The 22,477-nt window shown below is 44.0% G+C and overlaps 1 protein-coding gene across 2 annotated transcripts in view; it reads left to right on the forward strand.

Moving 5' to 3' along the window:
* Positions 1-22,477, forward strand: part of LOC126213447 (zinc finger protein 484-like) — a 105,763-nt gene that overhangs the window by 64,528 nt on the left and 18,758 nt on the right. For both annotated transcript variants that reach the window (XM_049941192.1, XM_049941193.1), the window contains exon 9: positions 6,884-6,921. In XM_049941192.1, the coding sequence (XP_049797149.1) occupies positions 6,884-6,921 (38 nt within the window). The remainder of the gene's footprint in view (positions 1-6,883; positions 6,922-22,477) is intronic.

Consider the following 22,477-nt stretch of genomic DNA (forward strand, 5'->3'; position numbering starts at 1 on the left):
AAACGTCATTTTTTCGGATGAATCCAGGTTCTGTTTACAGCATCGTGATGGTTGCATCCGTGTTTGGTGACATCACAGTTAACGAACATTGGAAGCATGTATTCATCATCGCTATACTGGCATATCACCCGGCGTTATGGTATGGGGTGCCATCGGTTACACGTCTCGGTCACCTCTTGTTTGCATTGGCGGCACTTTGAACAGTGGACGTTAAATTTCAGATGTGTTACGACCCGTGGCACTACCCTTCATTCGATCCCTGCGGAACCCTACATTTCAGCAGGATAATGCACGACCGCATGTTGCAGGTCCTGTACGGGCCTTTCTGGATACAGAAAATGTTCGACTGCTGCCCTGGCCAGCACATTCTCCAGATCTCTCGCCAGTTGAAAACGCCTGGTCAATGGTAGCCGAGCACTGGCTTGTCACAATACGCCAGTCAGTACTCTTGATGAACTGTGGTATCGTGTTGAAGCTGCAGGTACACTGTATACGCATGTCTATTTGACTCAATGTCCAGGTGTATTAAGGCCATTATTACGACCAGAGGTGGTTATTCTGGGTACTCAGGATCTATGTACCGAAATTGTGTGAAAATGTAATCACATGTCAGTTCTAGTATAATATATTTGTCTAATGAGTACCCATTTATCATCTGCATTTCTTCTAGGTGCAGCAATTTTAATGGCCAGTAGTGTAGTTACGGAGACAAAAATGGGAAGTATAACCAGTACTCCAGCAGTGACAGCCCCACCCTGGCCTATACTGACTGCTGCCGCCGTGCAGCAGCACTGCCCAGTCGCTACTGCAGCACTGGTTATTCCTTGTGTCTTACTGTCCCTGTCAATACGTGTTAATATAACAAAAATTGCGCTAGATTAATTTGAGACTACCCTATTGAATGAACACATAAAATTCTGCTTTACAAATTAATTTGTCTAAAATGGGAAAGAAACCGCTGCTTTCCATGGATGCTGGCTGTCACATGTAAGACGTGGTGACCAATACTTGCTTGGCCGATTCCAGCTACACATTGCAAAAATAAAGTTGTGTGTATTTGCTGATGTGCTAGAGAAAATTTGCACGGTGACTCTTAAGAGGCAGACCCTGTAGATGCAGGTATCACTAGGTACAAGAAATGGCCTTGTTAATTTCTTGGTATTGCTCCAGTTGTTGGGAATTCAAAGTAGCTATTTGTTCTGAAATATTTGAAGCTGTGTTCTGTCAGTATAGGTCAGCAGGAAATCGTAAAGCTGTCAGTAACCAAAAGTCTGTATGTTATTGTCACAGAAAACGACTGATCTTTAAAATGAAGATACAGATTTGCCAGCCAGCGCACATCTTCAAGAGACAAAAATTTAGTATCCCAAATACACACATAAAAGTACAAGAAACAGTTTTCTTTTAGAACTACTTGTTCCTTATTCGGGGAGGAGATGGGGATAGGTAGGAGGTGGTTTGAAAAGGAAAGACTGGTGACTCTAGCTTCAGCATAGGGGGGGCACAAAGACCACTAATATTTATGCTCTGTTGATGAATTCTGACATTACCACAACACGAAATTGCAATTGTAAATGTATTTTAACTGTGAAATCAGAGTATGATGAAAACAAATAGTGAGAGGTGGGAGAAAAGAAGAAAATTAATCAGGGTTTGGCACTTCACAACCTGTTAACAGTAATATTTAACCGACTGCTTATCACCAAAATTTAAAGATACATCTTAAATACTTTCAACCTTAGTTTTTATCTCTTGATTAATACCTCTCATCAACCATGAAAAATGTTATTTAGAAGCATAATATTTTGTAAAATAACAATTTTTCAGCCTCTGTCACATTTTCCAACATTTACTTGGACAAAACGTACTGGAAGTTTGCTACCATCGCGAAATGTGCAACCGTAACATCATTTCTGTCCTCCTAATCGCTCATAAAAACCAGAGGTTACATGCTGTACCACCTTACAGTGAGGCCTTCAGAGGTGATGGTCCAGATTACTGTACACACCAATACCTTTAATGCCCAACGGCACATCATCTTGCATTGATGCATGCCTGTATTCATCGTGGCATAGTATCCACAAGTTCATCGAGGCATTGTCGGTCCAGATTGTCCCTCTCCTCAGTGGCAATTTGGCATAGATCCCTCAGAGTGGTTGATGGATCACATCATCCGTAAACAGCCCTTTTCAATCCATGCCAGGCATGTTCAATAGGATTCGTGTCTGGAGAACATGCTGGCCACTTTAGTCAAGTGATGTCGTTATCCTGAAGGAAGTCATTCAGAAGATGTGCACGATGGGCACGTGAATTGTTGTCCACGAAGATGAATGCCTCGCCAATATGCAGCCGATACGGTTGCCCTATCGCTTGGAGGATGGCATTCAGGTATCCTACAGCCGTTACGGCACCTTCTGTGACAACCAGCGGAGTGCGTCGGCGCCACATAATGCCACCCCAAAACAGGGAACCTCCACCTTGCTGCACTCGCTGGACAGTGTGTCTAAGGCGTTCAGCCTGAACGGATTGCCTCCAAACACATCTCCGATGATTGTCTGGTTGAAGGCATATGCGATGCTCATCAGTGAAGAGAATGTGATGCCAACCTGATCAGTCCATTCGGCATGTTGTTGGACCCATCTGTACCACGCTTCATGGTGTCGTGGTTGCGAAGATGGACCTCGGCACGGACGTCGGGAGTGAAGTTGTGCATCATACAGCCTATTGTGCACAGTTTGAGTCTTAACATGACGTCCTGCGCCTGCACAAAAAGCATAATTCGACATAGTGGCTTCATTGTCAGGGTTCCTCCGAGCCATAATCCGTAGGTAGCGGTCATCCACTGCAGTAGCAGCCCTTGGGCGCCCTGAGCGAGGCATGTCAGTTCCTGTCTGTCAGTCAAAGGGGCTGTGTCTGTGATACAATATCCGCGGTTAAAGTCTATCTTCAGGAGTTCTGGGAACTGGGGTAATGCAAAACTTTTTTGATGTGTGTACAATCAGTTTTCTCACTCATTAGATGCAACCTCGTCATATCAGAGTAGCACTTGCACCCGTCGTGTTCAGGTATTTGTTGGATATACTCAAATATCTACCTTCTGTAGTTTTTACTCTCCACATCTCCCTCTAGTACCATGGAAGATATTCCCTGATGCCTCAATACATTCTATCGTCTTGCAGCTTCTCCTTGTCAGTGTATTCTACACACACTTTTCTCTGCCAGTTTTGTGGAGAGCCTCCTAGTTTCTTGTCTTAGGAGTCTGCCTTCATTTTCAGCGTTCTCCTGTAACACCACGTCTCAAATTCTATATTCTTTTCTTCCTCACAGTCCACGATTCACTAATGCTGTGCTCCAAATATACATTCTCAGAAATTTCTTTCTGTAATTAAGACCTGTGTTCGATACTTATCGACTCCTAGTGGGAAACCAGTAAACCTCCCCAATTCTTTGAAGTGTTGGACTCCTGTGCAGTAAAACAGTTTCAAACCTGTGGTTACTTTACAGATGTATCAGTGTGTTAAAATACTTGATATTACACATGTAAGCAAGGAAAAACTTTAGAAAAGGTTTGAAATTATGCTTAAAGTTTGTTGAAAGTTGCTAAGTACTCTTATTAGAAACACTGGATGAGTAATACAGTCAGGATAGTTTACTCTCCCGTTTTTCGGGCATCTTAGTGTTTGATGTCCTGTCCCCTGATCTGTCTCTTACAACAATATAATTTTTCAGATTCGTTCAGTGATGTGTAGATACTGCCCACAGAGTGTAAAGTAAAGAAGTAATAAATTAAAACTTTGTGTCTGACGTTGAAGTTTTACCGCGAGCCATTTTAAGCAGTAGCTAGTTTCCAAGCATCTCAATGTCTGATGTCATATCTCCTGAATTTCTTAATGATGATTTATGAAAGCATTTTAAATATTTAAATTTGGTCAACAACAATGCAAAATATTGAAAATAAGATTTTTGTTGCACCTGGAAGCCATTAGATTAGCAGCCTGCCCGCAGCTATTACTGGGTTGCAGGTACTAGGATAGTCACTTGGTAGTACGAGGTAACACAAAAAAAATTGGACTGAGAGTGTGCTATCATTCGTAGTGCAGAGTTCTCCCAACGGACAGGGTTAGTAGAAGCCTTTACAAAATGACTGTACAGACGACATCAGTGTGTAGCTGAGCGTGTGAGCGTAGTGTTTCTCTGACTTTCGGTGTGCTCTGCTTGTGAAGTTGTTATGGCAACTTTAAGAGAAGAGAGTGTGTATGAAATTTTGTTTCCTGCTTTAAAGAAATCAACAGTGGAGACTCACCAGACACTTATAGTGGCTTTCCAGGATGATTCTAAGAGCCACATGAACATTTTCAACTGGTTTGGGCACTTTTGACTTGATGAGACGAGTGTTGAAGAGCAAACTCATCCTGGATTTCCTGCAACATAGCCAAATTAGGGGAAATGTTGAAAAAATCTGACAAAAAAACGAGAAGCATTGTTACACGAGTGACCAAATTTCGTCAGACGTGTATGTGGGTTGGAGCTCGTGCCAGTGAAATTTGAGTGAAAACTTGCAGAAGAGACGACCTGCCACTAAATTTGCTGCGTGTCTTCTCACACAGGAGCAAAAAACCGTGCACGTGAATGTGTACCAGGACTTGATAAGAGATTGAAAGTGACCCAAACTTTTTGAACAAAGTCTTTACAGGTGAGGGGAGCTGGTGTTACACGTATGACCCAGAAACCTAGCACAGAAACCTAGCAAGCATCAGACCAGTGGAGGACTCCCAGCTCTCCTAGACCAAAAAAGTAACCTGGGCAAGTGAGGTGGAATTTGAAGATGATGATCATTGTACTCTGGGCAGACTGTTAACCATTAGTTTTATTTGGAAGTTTTAAGACATCTGCGAGAGGCTGTGTGGAGGAAATGCTCGAAACATTGGCAGTCGGGTGATTGGTTCGTTTGTCGTGACACTGTTCACACACACATGCCCTTATGAATGACTCACTATTTGGCATTTGATGATGTTGATGTTTGGTTTGTGGGGTGCTCAGCTGCGCAGTCAACAGCACCTGTACAGAGTCCCAATTTCTAGTCACTCCCTTTGGCATTTGATGGATGGTCTGTCACTCCACCTTCCATATTCCCCACGCCTAGCCCCGTGCAACTTTTTCCTATTCCTGTAAATGAAAAAATTTAAAAGGGAAGTGTTGCAATGTGGAGGCAGCAAAAACAGCTTCGCAAAGAGTAGTGGACAATGTCAAAGTTGAAGAGTTCCAGGCATGATTCAAGCAGTGGGGAAAAAAGACTTGACAAGTGCATTGCCATCTGATGGAAAGTACTTTGAAGGTGACTGAAGGAATTGTATAAAAGTTTATGAATGAATGTTTTATAACAAAAATTCAGTTTCCTTTGGGTCTCCCCCTTGTATACATGTCCTGTTCATGTATTTCTTATGTTCTCCTTGCTTCATCTGTCATGCATTATACTCCTTCCAGAGTACAGTTGGCTTAATTCAAACCTCGATAAACGAAATTTATTGTTAATCGAACTTGTTGTCGCTTCCCTTGAAAAAACTTCAGTAAATCAAACTAATCCTGTGTTCCTTCTGATCCTGTGTAGTAAGTCTCCCCTGACCAGCGGTTGTGGGTGACTTTCCTCAAATCTACTCCTTTCCTTAGACCTCTCCAGTCCTTTTCCTTCACCCTTCTGCCTGAAGGAGCCACTGGCTCCGAAAGTTGCCAATTACAACTGTCTTCTGTCTGTCTGTGTCTGTCTGTGTGTGTGTGTGTGTGTGTGTGTGTGTGTGTGTGTGTGTGTGTGTGTGTGTCCTGCCACCACTTGGTGAATAGATTTTTTATACATCCAATTAAATTATTTTATCAATAATTGATTGTTTTCATTGTTACAATCCTGTGTTTTGGTGCACTTGAAATGTTGAAGTGACTGTCATGAAAAATGCCCTGCAAATACTCTAATTTGAGATTGGCAGCTGTCTATCACTAGTTAATTCAAACTGTCAATTGTTCAAGTGTTCATCTCTTCGTGACACTCCTGTGCTCTCTCAACACAGCGCAACTTCATACAGCATATAGATCAGTTGTAAAAATGACTTCTTCAAAGTGTTTGACTTTCACAGATAAGGTGGTGGTTATTGAGGCTGTTGAATGAGGAATGACAAAAAAGCATGTAATGGAAATTTTTGGGGCTGCACATTTGGGCTGTCAACAACTCCGAAGCCGAAAGATTACTGAAAACGTATCATAAGCAGTGAGGAAGTGAACCCCGTGAGATAAGTTTTTGTTTCCTGAAGAATCCTTGTGGAAGTGTATTTGTCACTGTAGAGGACAAAAAAAATCTCTTCGAGCTGACGTGCTTGAAAAGCTTCAGTCATTGGCTGTTAGTCTGGGCACTGAAGGCTTAGCTGCTAGTGTGCTATGGCTTACAAAAGACATAAACTTTGTTTTGTGGAGAAAATGACAGTGTTGATACAGTTTGTTCAGCATGGAAAAATGAATGAAATTGACACTTTCTTATGTAATTTCAAAAATGTGTGTCTTTCTTTGAAATGCTAAAACAAATAAAAAAAATGTTGATAAGTTTAATGCTAACCACATTTATAATACTTTTCATGACTCACCTTTTTGTGGATTACTCTTTGCGTATTCTGTGCTCATTGTGTTAGGTTTATTTAACAAATCCTGTAATTCTTTTGCATAAACCTGAACAGAGGAGTGCTGTCATCATTTAGTAGCATTGATGTCCTTGCATCCTAAATTTTAATCTCACTTCTAGAACATGGGGGAGAGGCTGCATTCATCTCTTATGTGCTTTTTTAGTGTCATATGCTTGTTGTCTGTCATCATGCGACTGAACTAATTTTGCAAATTGTTGCAGGTACCGGGTCCAACACTCAGGAGGTCATCAAGGAGGAGGTAAGTTCTGTGTCCAGCTCTTTTTTTTTTGTGTGGGGGCAGGGGGGGGGGGGGCGCTGATGCAAGCTGTCGAATGTAGACGTAGCAGTTTCCCTCCTACATAAAACCTGCTGCTAGGCAGCATCCGTAGTGTTGTTTTCTACACCCTAGATGCCTGGAATACAACCAAACTAAAGTACAGGGTGGCAATAATCAACCTTTTGCTACTTGACAGGGCCCTTGTACAATGAGTGACTGTAGGGCAATGAAACTTTATGGAAACGTTTGTAAGGACATATAGAAGAGAATTAATGAATAAACCATTGAAAGAAAGATGTTTCAATTTCCATGTGTGAGAAGGTAACTTTCGTCACTTGGTTACCGTGTTTACGTTCGAGTGTACAGACATTAGTCCGTGTGATGACAGTCTACATCCCTGACAACCTGAATGTTTGTACAGATACCATTTCACATTGGCTGTTGACATCTCCCTGGAGCAATTCTCAAATTGCTGGCTAATTATAACTTTGAAATTGTGTTCTACAATCCCATTGTAGGAACAGGACCTTTCTGTACTCCTTTAACGCATCGCAACTCTCAAAGAGCAGCAGCACGGTTCTTTTGCTTAAACAGCTTCAAGAGTAAAAGCTCTGCTAATCTTGTCCACACCCATGTTAACTGTCTGCAACTATAATCACACTGATGCTTGTGGTTCAACCCTGTGTTGCCGTACCAGTACTAGCATCTAACAAGAAGTCAAGGCACTGACACCAATAACAATGCAAATCCTGTGTTGCACAGTCTGAATGTCATTTCTATAAAGTTGGGTATCCATGTGATAAATAGTTTTGTCTACTAGCTCAAGTTTAATAAATTAATACAAATTAAGTTGCTTGGATTTAGAATGCACCCCCCCCCCCCCCCACACTCTCTCTCTCTCTCTCTCTCTCTCTCTCTCTCTCTCTCTCTCTCTGTGTGTGTGTGTGTGTGTGTGTGTGTGTGTGTGTGTGTGTGTGTGTGTGTGTGTGTGGACAATTTTAGTACTCCAGTAGGAATCCCTCGACAGAAGACAGCATTCTTTTCGTGAAATGCTATCAAGAAAATTTAGAGAACTGGCATTTGAAGTTTGCTGCAGAATGACTCTACTGCTACCAATGTACATTTCAAGTAAGGACCATGAAGATAAAAAAAAAAAAAATAGGGCTCATAAACTTGCATCTAGACAGTCATTTACTCTCGCTCTCTTTGCCATAGGAGTTGCAATAAAAGGTAGCCTCTGCCACGAATTATATAGTGGCTTGTGTAGTATGTATGTAGAGGGAGATGGAAGTGGAGTTGACACGTGGGTGTTTAGGAGAGAGTGTGTGAGCGATGACAGATTGAGCTGAGGTGCTCCTATGCCTGTGCACATTCGGAAACAATTGTGCAACTGTAATCATCTGTATTTCGAGTTTTTGGTGGATATACAAGGTGTACATAAAGACTGGGAACACTTTCAATTATTTATGGCACAAGAACCAAATGTTGTACAGATATCTGTATATGTCATTTTGAAGAGAAACCCTGAAAGTTTTTTTTCGTGTATACCACCACGGCATAGTTCGGTAATTTGCCGATCGGTGCTAGTCGCAAACGTGGCGAATTTAGGTGCGAAGTGAGTTTTCTGTGTGTTGGAGTCTGACAAAAACGAGTGTGCTAAAACTGTTCAATGGATGTTTAGAACTGTGCACAGTAAGAAGCCACCAACAAGGAAGGCCATTTACCACTGGCACAACAAATTAGTTAAAACGGGCTGCTTGTGCCCACCAAAGAGAAGTGTGAGTGAAGTGAATGTGGAGCGCATACGAGAGACATTCGTAAGGAGTCTGAAGAAATAGATGTGTCGTGCATCCCGTGAACTCGAAATGGCTCCAGTGGCAGTGTGGAAAGTCCTGTGACAGAAGCTGTCTATGAAACCATTCAAATTGGAGCTAGTGCTGCATCGACAGATCGGCCGTACTACAGAAGGGGACAGCTGTTTCACGAAGTGGCCTCCCCGATCACCAGATCTCGCTCCGTGTGACTTTTTTCTGTGGGGATACATTAAAGATCTGGTGTATGTACCGCCTCCACCACGTGATGTAGCAGAGCTCCAGGAGAGAATACAGGAAGCGACTGCCACAGTCTACAATGCAATGCTGGGAAGGGTATGGCAAGAATTCGATTACCGTATTGTCGTCTGCTGGTTCCCTCGTGGTTCACATATCGAATGTTTGTAAGAAAACACTTTCAGCATTTCTCTTCAAAATGCACTATTTATGACATCTGTACAATATTTAGTTCATGTGCAATAAATAATTGAAAGTGTTCCCGGACTTTATGTAGCCCCTGTATCTGCAGTTCACTGTGACCTGGTTAATTAGCAAATAGTTTCCCTCAGATCTATTGGATTTAAAGGATGCAACCAGAGATACTCCATTTCAAGAACAAATGTTTTGAGCATATATTTCTCTTCTGTATTCTGACTGAACTGACACTGAAACTTTAGCAGTCGCAATGATTATTTTAAATGAGGGCCACAGAATACTGGAGGGGCCAGAGATGTCATTCAGTGGTAAATAGCTTTGCAGGAACTGAATCTCCTGTTAGCTGCTCGGTCTGTGCTGGAGTATCAGTGGCTTGATAGGAGCTGCACTGTAGCCATGTCTTTCTGATCTGATTGAAAAACATTCTAGATTCTGTTGTTTGTGCGAACTGGAACAACTACCTCTATTAATTAAACCCTTTGCTAAATGAATTTAGGCTGCGTCCTTCACAACATAGGCCCAGAATGAGAAAAGGAGACAGTAGAATTTCGACATAGTCATACAGTATAGAGTGGGCAACATCCATGAAGTACTCTTGATTTATTGGGCACTAAGAGCCTGACGTACCTTTGGTGCTCTGCGCATACCTTGCGAACTGGAGACACCTTCTGCCCAGCCTTGTGGATCAGCCAGCCTTGATAGCATCTGAAAATGGTGCTGCCTGTAGTGGAGGGCAAAAGATAACTTGAAATTTAAAATGATGAGTATCTTATTTTCAATGAGACTTCCTGTGTATTCCGTGTGCTACTGTGTTTAAAATAACGGTTGCAAGTTCTTTTCAGTTTGTCAGCTCACTTGGAAGACGGCTGACAGGTATACAGTAGAAACATCGGCTGAAGAAACTAAATTCCTGTGGTTTCACATCCAAAATACGGGGTCAACATTGCTGAAATCAACAAACTGCAGGGACAAATTCCAGACCGGAAAAGGAGGAAAAATTGTTCTACGAACGTGTGTCCGGAAATGCATTGTTGCCCCGGTGTATGGTGCTGACGAATGAAAGTACCTCTGACAATGTGCCACATGTTCCTTGTGTGTTGCAGGCTGTGTGATTGATGTAGCATGCTGTAAGCAGCAGAATGGTCTGGTATTCATTTTGGGGACAGTCGGAGATGGCGTTTGTGGCTGGCCGAGCAGATGGAAATGGTTGAGAGGCGGCGCAGCTATACCGAAGCAAGTACCCTCACAGACACCAGCCACATCACACACTTATAAAGTCCTTTCTGGGCATTTGTGTGACCACGGGACCCTTCAGACGAACGTGCAAGGAGGCGGACTTTTAAGAAACCGATAGTCTAATTTTCTAAATGATGATTACTTTTTGGAGGCCTGGTAACTGTAAAATGGTCCGCACAGGAATTTTTTTTCACTTCATTTCTTCACCATTGAGAACATTTGAATCATTATGGGCAGAGCCCTCCAGCCTGCTCAGGATTTTGATGATCTAACACGGCAATTGGAAATAATTTTGTACGGTATCCCTCAGGAGGATATCCAACTACTTTTCCAATTATTGACTTCCTCAGTTTGTGAAACTCTTCCTCCTTGAATAAATCATGCAGTTTTTCTGAAATAGTAATCATCTGTTTGTCTGTACAGCACATCTGCAGATTTCCATTCCGTTTGAATAATTCCTTCATCGTGCATATATTTTTGTCCGAGGCTGTGCTCGAGCGTCGATCTGACATATCGGCAACGTATCAGAGAGCGTGCCTCTGACTTGGTTAAATTTCTTCCTCTAAGGCAGCCTGGCGAGAACCCCAAACACTAGAGTGGTATTCGAGAATGAATTGCACAAATGTTCTGTGTATATTCTGCTTGTATTCATTCCACTTCATCTCTCTTTGCAGTATTAAGCTTAGACGTATAATCAGAGTGTGTGTGTGTGTGTGTGTGTGTGTGTGTGTGTGTGTGTGTCGAGCAGCACACCACTGCAAGTGGAAGCATGTATCCTGTAAATTTTCACTTGTTTATGTAGAATTTGTCAGTTACCACCATAAGCTACGACAACTCACAACAGATCGAATAAAAATTCACTGAACAATTCACCACAAGCTGGCCGCGATGGCCGAGCAGTTCTAGGCGCTTCAGTCCGGAACCGCACGACTGCTAAGTAGTTCTAAGTTCTAGGGGACTGATGACCTCAGATGTTAAGTCCCATAGTGCTTAGAGCCATTTGAACCATTTTTTAATTCACCACAATCGCATTCAATGCTCGGGGTGACAAAGACATGAACAGAAGAGTTCTCAGGCCACTACTAAACGTGCACTGGCTGTCGGAGAATGTGTGATGTCATGTGTGCAACAGCAGCCTAAAATTGACAACCTTTTCCTGTGACTCTGACTATAATATTGTACTTGAACATGAAAGTATTATGGTGTGTATACGTCTTCATTAAGGTACATTTTTCACATTTAGAGCTAACTGTCATCACACCAAAATGACATTCTATCATAGTCGTCCTCTCTCCTACAGACACCAATAATGACAGATCATTTATGTGTATAGAGGACAAGAGTGGCTCTATCACACTCCCATGGGCACTCCTGATGATTTTCTTGCATGTGGTGAACACTCACCATCAAGGACAATGTACTGGGTTCCGTTACTTAATCTTGGAGCCAGCCAAGTTTCTGAGAACCTGTTTCGTATGCTCAGACCTCCTTTAAGTCTGCAATGTGGCACTGCGTCAGACACTTTACAGAAATCGAGGAATTTAGAATCTGCCTCTTGCCTGTTGTAGGTGTTTCTCATGAGAGTGCTAGAAAGGGCCAGCTGAGTCCTGCATAAGCAATGCTTTATCTGTGTCGATTAGTGGATAGCTTTCCTCCGTGGGACATTTATAACTTTCAAACTTAGAGATGCTCAAAAATTTTGCATCAAAGTAATGTTCAGTATATTGGTCAATAATTTTGTGGGTCTGTTCTTCCACCCCTCTCATATACAGCTGTCACCTGGACACTCGTAAATTGCTTGTGCTTCTGCACTATGCGAGACACCCCCGCACGGGTCTGGGGGTTAGAATAGGCCCGAGGTATTCCTGCCTGTCGTAAGAGGTGACTAAAAGGAGTGTCTCATGTTTCAGCCTTTATGTGATGGTCCCCTGTAGGATTTGACCTCCATTTTTTTAAATTTTCCCGAAGAGCTAGCCAATTGGGGAAGGGTGCATCATTCCTGGGTGCATTTTCCTCCATCCACTGTGCAGTATTGTTTTCTGCACTGATGACGATAATGGGCTTGTTTGCGCCTGATATCCAGCACAGTGGCCAGTCCGTTGTGGTGGGGCTGCCATGTACCCTGTCGGTTGTAGCCCCCCTGACAACACAGGGATCTCTCTGCTGCTATTAACTCCCCACGTATGCCGAGGGGTAGATGCCCATCTCCCTGGGGCATCGGGACTCCCGGCAATGGCCATCCTGCCAGGTGGCCTTCGCTGAGGCTGGGTGGCGCCTGTGGGGAGGGCCCCTGGTCGGAGTGGGTGGCATCAGGGTGGATGACATGCCATGAAGCGTAGTACGTCATCCCTTGCTGGTGGTCCACCACCAGCAATCTCTAAGCGGTCGAGGTCTGACTTCAGTGCTAAGAAATATGACCCCCAAATCGTTTCCCTCTCTGGCCACATCGTGGGAGGAACGCCAGGCTAAGGCTGGCAGTGAAGCTTATTTGCCCGGATACCTCGTATGTATGAGAGTTGATAGGGAATCTTTCATGTCAATGAAGCCTCAGTTTTTTGTGGAACATTTAGAGGACACGTTTGGGGAGGTGGAGGGCTTGTCCAAAATGTTCTCTGGGTCAGTTTTGATAAAAATGGCATCCTATGCCCATTCACGGGTATTACCTGCTTGTGACAACGTGGGGGATGTTTCTGTTACCATCATACCTCATAAGAGCTTAAATATGGTCCAGGGTATTATTTCAGATGGACCTTCTTTTACAGTCTGATGACGAGCTACACACCAACTTAGAGCAACGAGGTGTTCATTTTGTTTGGCGTGTCCATCTGGATCCGAAGGATAGTAAAGTTGCCACCGGTGCCTTTTCCTTGGCCTTAGAGGGTGACACATTAGTTGAAAAAGTCAAGGTGATGGTTTACTGCTGTGCTGTGAAACCGTATATCCATCCTACAATGTGGTGCTTTAAGTGCTGGAAGTTCAGCCATATGTCTTCCCACTGTACTTCCAGCATCACCTGTCACGATTGTGGACATTCTTTACATCCGAATACTCTGTGCCCTGCCTCCCATCTGTGTCAACTGCGGAGAGCACTGTTCCCCGTGCTCGCCGGACAATAGGATTCTACAGAAAGAAAGGAAAATAATGGAATAAAAGATCCTGGATTGGCTGGCCTACACTGAGGCTAAGAGAAAATATGAGAGGCTGCGTCCTGTGCATATGACACTCACTTATGCCTCGGCTACAACAACGATTCTAGCACCTTCCGCCATGTACAGACTCCACCCTTCCCCTTGATCATGGTGGACACTCCAATCCCTGTTGCTCTGTGCTCTGGCACCCCCCCCCTCCCACCCCACCCCCCCTCAACCATCAGGGACATCAGTTCTCACTTCTCAGCCAGTGAAGTGCAAGTCTCATCCACCAGTGGCTGAAACACACACAGGTAACTGGTTGTAGGGCTTCACAATCCTCTTCAGTCCCCGAGACTGAATCAGTGAAGCCCTCCCAGCCGGAAAAACCTAAGGAGCAGTGAGAGAAACCAAAAAAGAAAAAGACCCCCAAGAACAAAGACATAGCGGTGGCACCCACACCACCGCTACCTACAAGCTCTGCGTCTGAGGATGAAGTGGAGATTCTGCCGTGCACTGAGGACCTAGATCTCGCTGGGCCCTGAGGGCACAGTGGATGTCGATCACACAGGTACTTAATTGTTGGCAGCAGGTGACATTGAGGTGTAAACTGCCTCATTGAGTGTATCATACCTTTTGTGCCTCACAATAACGTCATCCCCCAGTGGAATTGCTATGGTTATTTGCACCGTCTGGCTGAGCTGCGGCAGTTGTTAAGCCTTACACCTGCTTTCTGCATTGCCATCCAGAAAACCTGGTCCCAGGCAATGCAGACCCTGCCTTCTGTGGCCATAGGGGATGTTACAAGAAGTGTAGCAAATATAATAGTCAGGTGGAGTTTTCGTCTATGTCCTGAACTCTATATGTAGTGAACCTGTGCCCCTTCGCACTCCCCTTGAAGCTGTGGCTGTCAGGATAAGGACAACACAGGAAATAACTGTGTGCAATTATATCTTCCTCCAGATGGTGCAGTTCTCCTGAATGTCATCAACTCCCTAAACCTTTCCTACTTTTGGGAGATTCTAACGCCCATAACCCCTTGTGGGGTGGCACCATGCTTACTGGCTGAGGTAGAGATGTAGAAAATTTACTGTCTCAACTCGACCTCTGCCTCCTAATTACTGGGGCCCCCACACATTTCAGTGCGGCTCATGGTATTTACTCATCCATAGATTTATCACTTCGCAGCCCGGGACTTCTCCCATCTGTCCACTGGAGAGCCCATGATGACTTGTGTGGTAATGACCACTTCCCCACCTTCCTGTCAAACCTCCGGCATCATTCCATGGACGCCTACCCAGATGGGCTTTAAAGAAGGCAGACTGGGAAGCTTTCACCTCTGCTGTCACCATTGAATCTCCTGACGTGGTACCGTCGATGTGGTGGTTGAACTGGTTACTAGAACGATCGTTTGTGCGACAGAAAACATGGTCCCTTGTTCCTTAGGGTGCCCCAGCAAAAGGCAGTACCTTGGTGGTCGCTGGAAATTGCTTATGCCATTAAAGGGCATAGGTGGGCTCTACAGTGACATAAGCAGCACCCTTGTCTGGAGCACGTTATAGCTTTTAAACGGCACTGTGCCTGCATTCGCCAGCTTATAAAAAGACGGAAACAGGAGTGGTGGAAAAGGTACGTTTTGACCATTGGGTGCCATACGTCACCTTCCCAAGTCTGGAGAAAGATCAGACGTATTTTTGGGTACCAGACCCCAACAGGTTTCCGTGGCATTAACATCAATGGCGTGTTATCTACTCTCACAAATGCGATTGCCGAGGGCTTTGCCCGAGCCTCTGTGTTGGAGAATTACCCCACAGCCTTTCGAACCCTCAAATGGCCGATGGAAGGGCAAATCCTCTCGTTCACTACACGCCACACTGAACCCTATAATGCCCATTTAGAGAGCAGGAGCTCCTCAGTACCCTTACACATTGCCCCAACACATCTCCTGGTCCAGATCAGATCCACAGTCAAATAATTAAACATCTCTCTTCCTATTACAAGAGACATCTCCTCATCATCTTCAATCAGATCTGGTGCAATGGCACCTTTCCATCGCAATGGCGGGAGAGCACTATCATTCCCGTGCTCAATCCCAGTAAAAACACGCTTGATCTGGATAGTTATCAGCCTGTCAGCCTCACCAACATTCTTTGTAAGCTGCTAGAACATACGGTGTGTCGGCAGTTGGGTCGGGTCCTGGGGAGTTACTTGGCCTACTGGCTCCATGCCTGGGTGATTTCCGCCTACTGGTGTTGCCGAGCGGCACCTACAGGGAGCCATACACAAGGTGCAGTCAGCTGCAAAGTCATGTGTCGTGCACTTTAGTCTGCATTATATCATTAATCCAGAACCAGTCAGTCACTCTAGTGGAGACATATCGATTCTTAGGACTGGTTTTCGACGTTAGATTGATTTGGCTACCTCACCTCTGTCAGCTTAAAGTGGAGGTGCTGGCGGCACCTCAATGCCCTCCGCTGCCTGAGCAACACCAACTGGGGTTCAGATCGCTCTACGCTGTTGCAGCTATACAGAGCCCTTTTTCAATCCCGCCTTGACTATGGGAATGGTTTGGCATCGCCCTCAGCACTGCGTTTACTCGACGCAGTGTACCACCGTGGAGTTCGACTAGCGACAGAAGCTTTTCGGACGAGTCTGGTGATCAGCGTCCTGATGGATGCTGGTGTCCTTCCATTGAAGGTTAGGCATGCACAACTGCTGGCCAGTTACGTCACACACTTTCGTAGTTCTCCTGAGCATCCCAATTACCATTTTCTTTTGCCACACACGGGGGTTCATCTCCTGCATCGGTGTCCCAGGTCAGGGCTTAAGACTGCAATTCGTGTCCGATCGCTTCTGTCTGAACTGGAGTTCTTCCCTTTACCACCTCTACTCGAGATCCATTCGTGAAGACCTTCACGGTGTAAACCTAGGCCAAAGCTTCGTCTGGAACTTCTGCACGGCCGTAAGGACTCAGTTAATCCCACGGCTCTGCGCTGTCACTTCCTCTCGATTCTTGACATGTCCCGAGCTCTGAAGTTGTTTACATTGGCAGCTCTGTTGGCTTCACCTACGATCAGAGGCCACGTTGAACAGCATTCCTTGCCTGATTGCTGCAGTGTTTTCAGAGCAGAACTGGTGGCTTCCTTGCCTGATTGCTGCAGTGTTTTCAGTGCAGAACTGGTGGCTATATCTCGTGCACTTGAGTGCATCCGTTCATGCTCTGGCAAATCGTTTCTTCTCTACTGACTGCCTGATCAGCTTACAAGCTACCGAACAGTGCTATTTTTGCCATCCGTCGGTAGGGCCATCCGGGAGTCCATCCGTGCCTGGGACGGCCCCGTCGTTCAGTGGTGTTTGTGTGGACCCCGGGACATGTCAGAATCCCAGGCAACGAACTTGCTGACAGGCTGACCAAACAGGCTACGCTGGAACCTCTTCTGGAGATCACCATCTCCGAATCTGACCTGCATTCAGTGTTACGCTGCAAGACTTCTCACCTTTGGGAATAACCTTGGTATGCACGACAAACTGCATGTCATTAAGGAGACTACGAATGTGTGGAAGTCTCCCATGTGAGCCTCTCTCAGGGGCTCTGTGGTTCCCTGCCGGCTCCACATTGGCCGTACGTGGCTAACACGTTTACCTCCTCCGTCGTGAGGACCCACCTTAGTGTCACTGTGGCTCCCCTATGGCAGTCGTCCATCTCTTGCTGGGTTGCCCAATTTTAGCCGCTCTGCGGCAGACTTTTAACCTTTGCAGTACCCTACCTTTGGTGTTGGGCAACAATGGCTCAACAGCAGATTTAGTTTTACATTTTATTCGTGAGGGGGGTGGGGGGGGCATGTTATCATACCATTTGAGGGTGTCTCTTTGGCATTCTCTCCAGGGCCTCCACCCTTCCTCCAGTTTAACTCTGTAGCCCTTTCTTTGCATTTGTTTGTTGTGGTGTTCGTCTTTTCTCTTCATGTGTTCATCTTGCCTTGTCTTTTGGGGTGGACAGTTTAGTGTGTTGCAGAGTGGCTGGCACATCCTCTTTTATTCTTGTGATCAGCCAGCCCGGACCTTGTGCTCAATGGTTTTAATACCTTCTTCTACTTTCGCTTGTGGTGTACATTTTTCCTGTTTTTTGTTTGTTCCATTCATTTTCTTTTTAGGTGTGGTTCCACATTCCTTTTCCCCCTTTTACTTTCCCAAACATACTTTGGGTGTTGCTTTACCATAAGCCTTCTTTGCATCAGGGAATAGGGACTGATGACCCTGTAGTTTGTTCCCTTTATACCACAAACAAACAAACCAACGAACCAACCAGCTATGCGAGAGATTTTCAGTAAATGGAAGCTAAGCATGTGGCCATTTGGATTTTGTAACTACTTGTTTTTGGCTGCTTTTCAATGACGGGGATACTTCCTTCTCTGTCCTCCGTATAGGAGTTTGTGTGGTTGTCAGTTGTATATCTATATGATCCTCTATGTAAATGACAAATGCAAAGTTTTAAACTTAAACCTGTCCTGTCCTGCTACACCATACTGGTCCAAGAGTAAAAAGAAACCTAAGATTTTGTTTAGTAGCGTATTTTCTGGGATACTTGGCCAGCATGTAATTGTGGAAGTTGTATGCTTTTGTGCAGCAATATTTTTCTGTTTGTTGTGATGTATATTATGTCTGACTTTTTTGGAAACACCGTTTTTGACTCATCGAAGTTCTGGACTCGGCCAGTTAGTGGCTGTGGTGTTGGACTTGTAGTGAAAGAATTTGGGGAAGCAAGGTGAATCCAGTTTGGATGTGGATGGTTAGCAAGGTGGTAACTGGATGACGGTGAGGTATGTGCTTTCTGCTTGCCCTAATAAACAGTTACAGGTCTGTGCGGATGTAGATATCCTCAGTAATACTGACTTTGCAGATAAAAGTCTGAGGCTATGAGGATATCTGCAGTTCCCCAATAGTGTTTACTTTGTGTGCAGTCTCCATATTTAGATTTTAATCAAGAAGCGATCGATAATAGTGATTTTGGATGAATTACCTCAACGTTGGCTCGAATGCACTGTATCCTGGGGAGTGTAGATTTGTTGTAAATTTGTGCAGTGTCATTGCGATCCCGCTGATTTTCTGCACATTTACACATACATTCCATTCCGGTTGTACTAGCAACTGCACTACATCTGGCTATTCCTGTTTTGTGTATGTTAATGTAGGTCACTTATGTAATTATTGAAAACAGGCGTTAAGTGAGAAAAAGGCTTCTCTAGAACCCTGCATCAATTTAAATGATCGCTTTATGGTCTGACAATTGTTTATCACTACAGTGTAATGTTCAGTGTAAAATCAGTTAATTTATCTGTGTTCCTTTTAACTTTGTATAAAAATGTGGTCCATTTTCAGTCCACTGAGAGGTGTGATTTCAACAAATGAAAATTCAGGCCACATGCTAGTTTACGATCAGAGCTCCAGCATACTGAACACGTTAAAGTAGTTTACCAGATTGTAATATCGACCATTGTGGATAAGAAAGATGGAGATAAGGAGAGCGTTTTTATTACCTACACAGACTTCTGTTGACTGTGAAGAATGGCTGCTGTAGGAGGAAACGAATAAAGGAAAGCTGGTACTTCCGGAGTGCTGTACACTCACCTCGGCGTGAGGGCGGACAGTGAGGCCGTTAGTCTGAAATGAGACCTTCGTAGAGGTCAGATGGAGGGCAGTGGTGAGAATGGATAGAAGGTGTTGAGAGAAGAGTGTTTTGTGGGCATGATTTCTGGAAGTGTGGGTGACACGTAGGTGACAGTGGCTTCAGTTAGGAGCTGTCAGGGTTTCACCTGTAGTGACGGGTTAACAGATACGCGTTTTTAAACAATTTCCTTGTATCAGACACACACTTGTATTTCTGTAAAACTGTTTCAGTGCCACATGGAAGCCTTTGCCTGAATGTGCTTTTGAACATAGTATCACAACCAGCCAACTTCTTTATTCCATTATCATAAGAAAGCTGCTACCTTATCGGGCAACCACTGTTCAACAACCATTGTGAGGTTGTCGTTACACTCCTGACCACTTAAATGCTTCCTCAAGTGCTGGATGGCAGAGCGGGGCTATACAGGAGGTGATAAAGCTGGTACCAACTGTTTAGTGGAGGTTTCACGAAACGAGGTGTAGTGGTAGTTTTAATTATCGCATCAGAAAAATTGAGTTAGTCATGAGACACATTAAGGGTGTCAGTTGCTCTCTACATATTCATTTTTGATGCTCTCTACATATTCATTTTTGATGAACACATTTTTCCTCGTCATGGATGACTTGGAGACCCCAGTTTTAGGAGTCTGCATTTTACAATTAGGGAAACATTCCTCCCCAAAAGCCACATAATCACAATTCTGGAAATCCCTGTTGTGCAGTGGCTTTTTGCCTGAGGTGCTGTGTCAGGAGAATGTGTGAGATGAGACAAAATTTGATTGCCCAAACAAGCAACCTGTGAGACTGTGTGTGTTGCAGAATTAGATGGGACATTCTTGTCGAGATAAAACTCCCGCTCAGTCATTTTCCTGTAACGCATTGTCGTGATAGCCTCCCGTAACCTCGTGACGAGATTTTGATAGTATGCTCCTGTGACAGTTTGCCCCATATGGGAATAATCTGTTAGCCCCACACAGCGACAGTCCCATGACACACCCGGCATCACTTTGTCGTATGACAGTTTGGTCTCGATCTTCCCCGGTGTGGTGAATTCGCACATTTCCACTGCTTCCTCTGCCCGTTGGTCTCTGGCTCACAGTGGTGTAGCCACAACTAGCCCGTGATTATCAGGCAGCAGAGGATGTAATATAGATTGGCTCGCTTTTCCGTTATTACCTCGGTGGTGGGTTTTTTGAATGAGTGCGAGCATTAATGGAACTCGGCTTACGCCAGCATTCGTAACGTACAAAATGTCATGCAACAAACAGTCCTCTGTCTGATTTTTCAGTTTCTCAACTATCCCCCTTGATTTATGGTGTGCTAGTCTGAGTACTGTGCCTCCACTTCTGTTGGGGCTTCTGGTTCTTCACAGTAAAATGGTCTGCCACTTCATTCTTAGTCGTTCAGACTTATTTGAACTCCTCGGAAGCATCCGCATCACCTAACCACTGCACAGTTAATGTAAACTTGTGCCAACTTGGCACAGGTTGTTGCAGCATTGTCCCCCTTCAGATGCAGATGATGAATTACTGCACGATATCCCCTACTATCGATGGGCTGTAGTACTTTGCTTTGGCTTGTTCAGCGGCATGCTACAGTACTGTGGTGTGGGATGTCGGTGCATATGAGGACTGTGCATATCCACAAGCACCATCCCGAGCCTTCCCCAAATCTAGTACACATTATTTTTGGCTGACATTGCTTTCCTGAACTCTTTCTTTGATGATATGAAATGCCTCCATTCTGTGGATTGTTGTTTAGATTCTAATGTAACAGGAGTCATTTATGTTTCATCTCCAGTGACAGTGTGGCTAAAAAATTCTTCTTTTGAGGTATTTTGAAGCATTGGATGCTCAGCACTTTATAAGTCAAATTTGAGCACAGCTTCCAGTAGTTTGTGTTGTGTAATAATTTATCTGTCTCTTATAACATAGTCGGTAACTGTTCTAGATCGTCTGTCCTAGCCGTAGCTAGTTATTTTATGTGGCCATCTTGTATCTTGAAGAAGGTATTTTATTCCATCGGTTTATTTTTGGCACAGAAGTCTGACAATCTCGCCTCAAACATTCTTTTTCCCATCTGAAAGGGACATTACATTTTCGTAGTCTGATGTGCAGACTCCAGCTCGAGCAGTTATGTCCCGTATTATATGAATTTGTGGCATCTGTTCTTTCAAATGTGTCTGGAAGAACAGACACCACGCGGAATCCGCAGCTGTGAAACATTCTATGTAAAGTGAAGGGGACCGTGCTGTCAGCTGCAGCAGCACACAGTGATCCCCTTCAGTTCATACTCTCAAAAAAAAAAAAAAAAAAAAAAAAAAAAAAAAAAAAAAAAAAAAAAAAAATTCACTCTCGCTGTGAGGAGTCTTCGATTTATGTATGCAGTGTCTGTTATGGTTTCAGTATATTCGTACAGCACAAAACGAACTCCATTCTTAGCTTCCTTTTCCTTACCATGCCTGTATAGGTTGTAACCATTCCTCAAGTACTGTGATTTCACCCCTTCCGTTTTGTCCACTTACTCCTAATAAATTTTTCTTCCTCCCATCCATTAAGTTAATTAACTCTTCACACTTGCCACTGAATGTAATTGTATTCAGGAATCCTACATTTTTTGGTTTCTTGATAAGGCCCCTTCCGGTCATGCGGTAAATATCACCAGAGAGAGAAAGACGGCAATAGAAGTGACCAAGAGATTGCACTGTCTTGGCTGATTGTCCTCTAGTCAGTGAAAATGAAAAGTCCATACAATCATTGATCTTCTGTACCATGATCTAAAAACAGATCTATTCATTAACAAGGGTTAATTCCTTGTCAGTTTTATAAATATTTTTCAACACAGTTTATTTGGCCACCCTGTAAAATCACTGGATACAGCCGAAACCCTCAAAATATTGTCTCGTCAGGTATTAAATAAATGTCGGAGGCAATGAAAGGACAGGTACCTTTGGTACCTTTAATAACGTTTAGACTACTGGTAGCTTAAGCCACATTGAAACAAAAAGCAGTTCCTAAACTAAATTTTAGTCCAGAATGAAATTGCAGTCCAACATTCTAATTTTGCACGAGATTATTTCTTTTGGATCGGTTTCTCTTGCTGACCCTGCCTCCATCTGTATACACAATACAGGCACCTTCCTTTTTATTGAATGTAGCTTCAAAAATATATAATTTTGGGCCATCAGACTTCATCCAAAATTATAATCTAGAATGTTTTCCTAACAAATTTTTGCCACTCGGTTGTATAAAATAAATTTAT

This window comes from Schistocerca nitens, chromosome 11, assembly GCF_023898315.1.
Source record: "Schistocerca nitens isolate TAMUIC-IGC-003100 chromosome 11, iqSchNite1.1, whole genome shotgun sequence".
NCBI lineage: Eukaryota > Metazoa > Arthropoda > Insecta > Orthoptera > Acrididae > Schistocerca > Schistocerca nitens.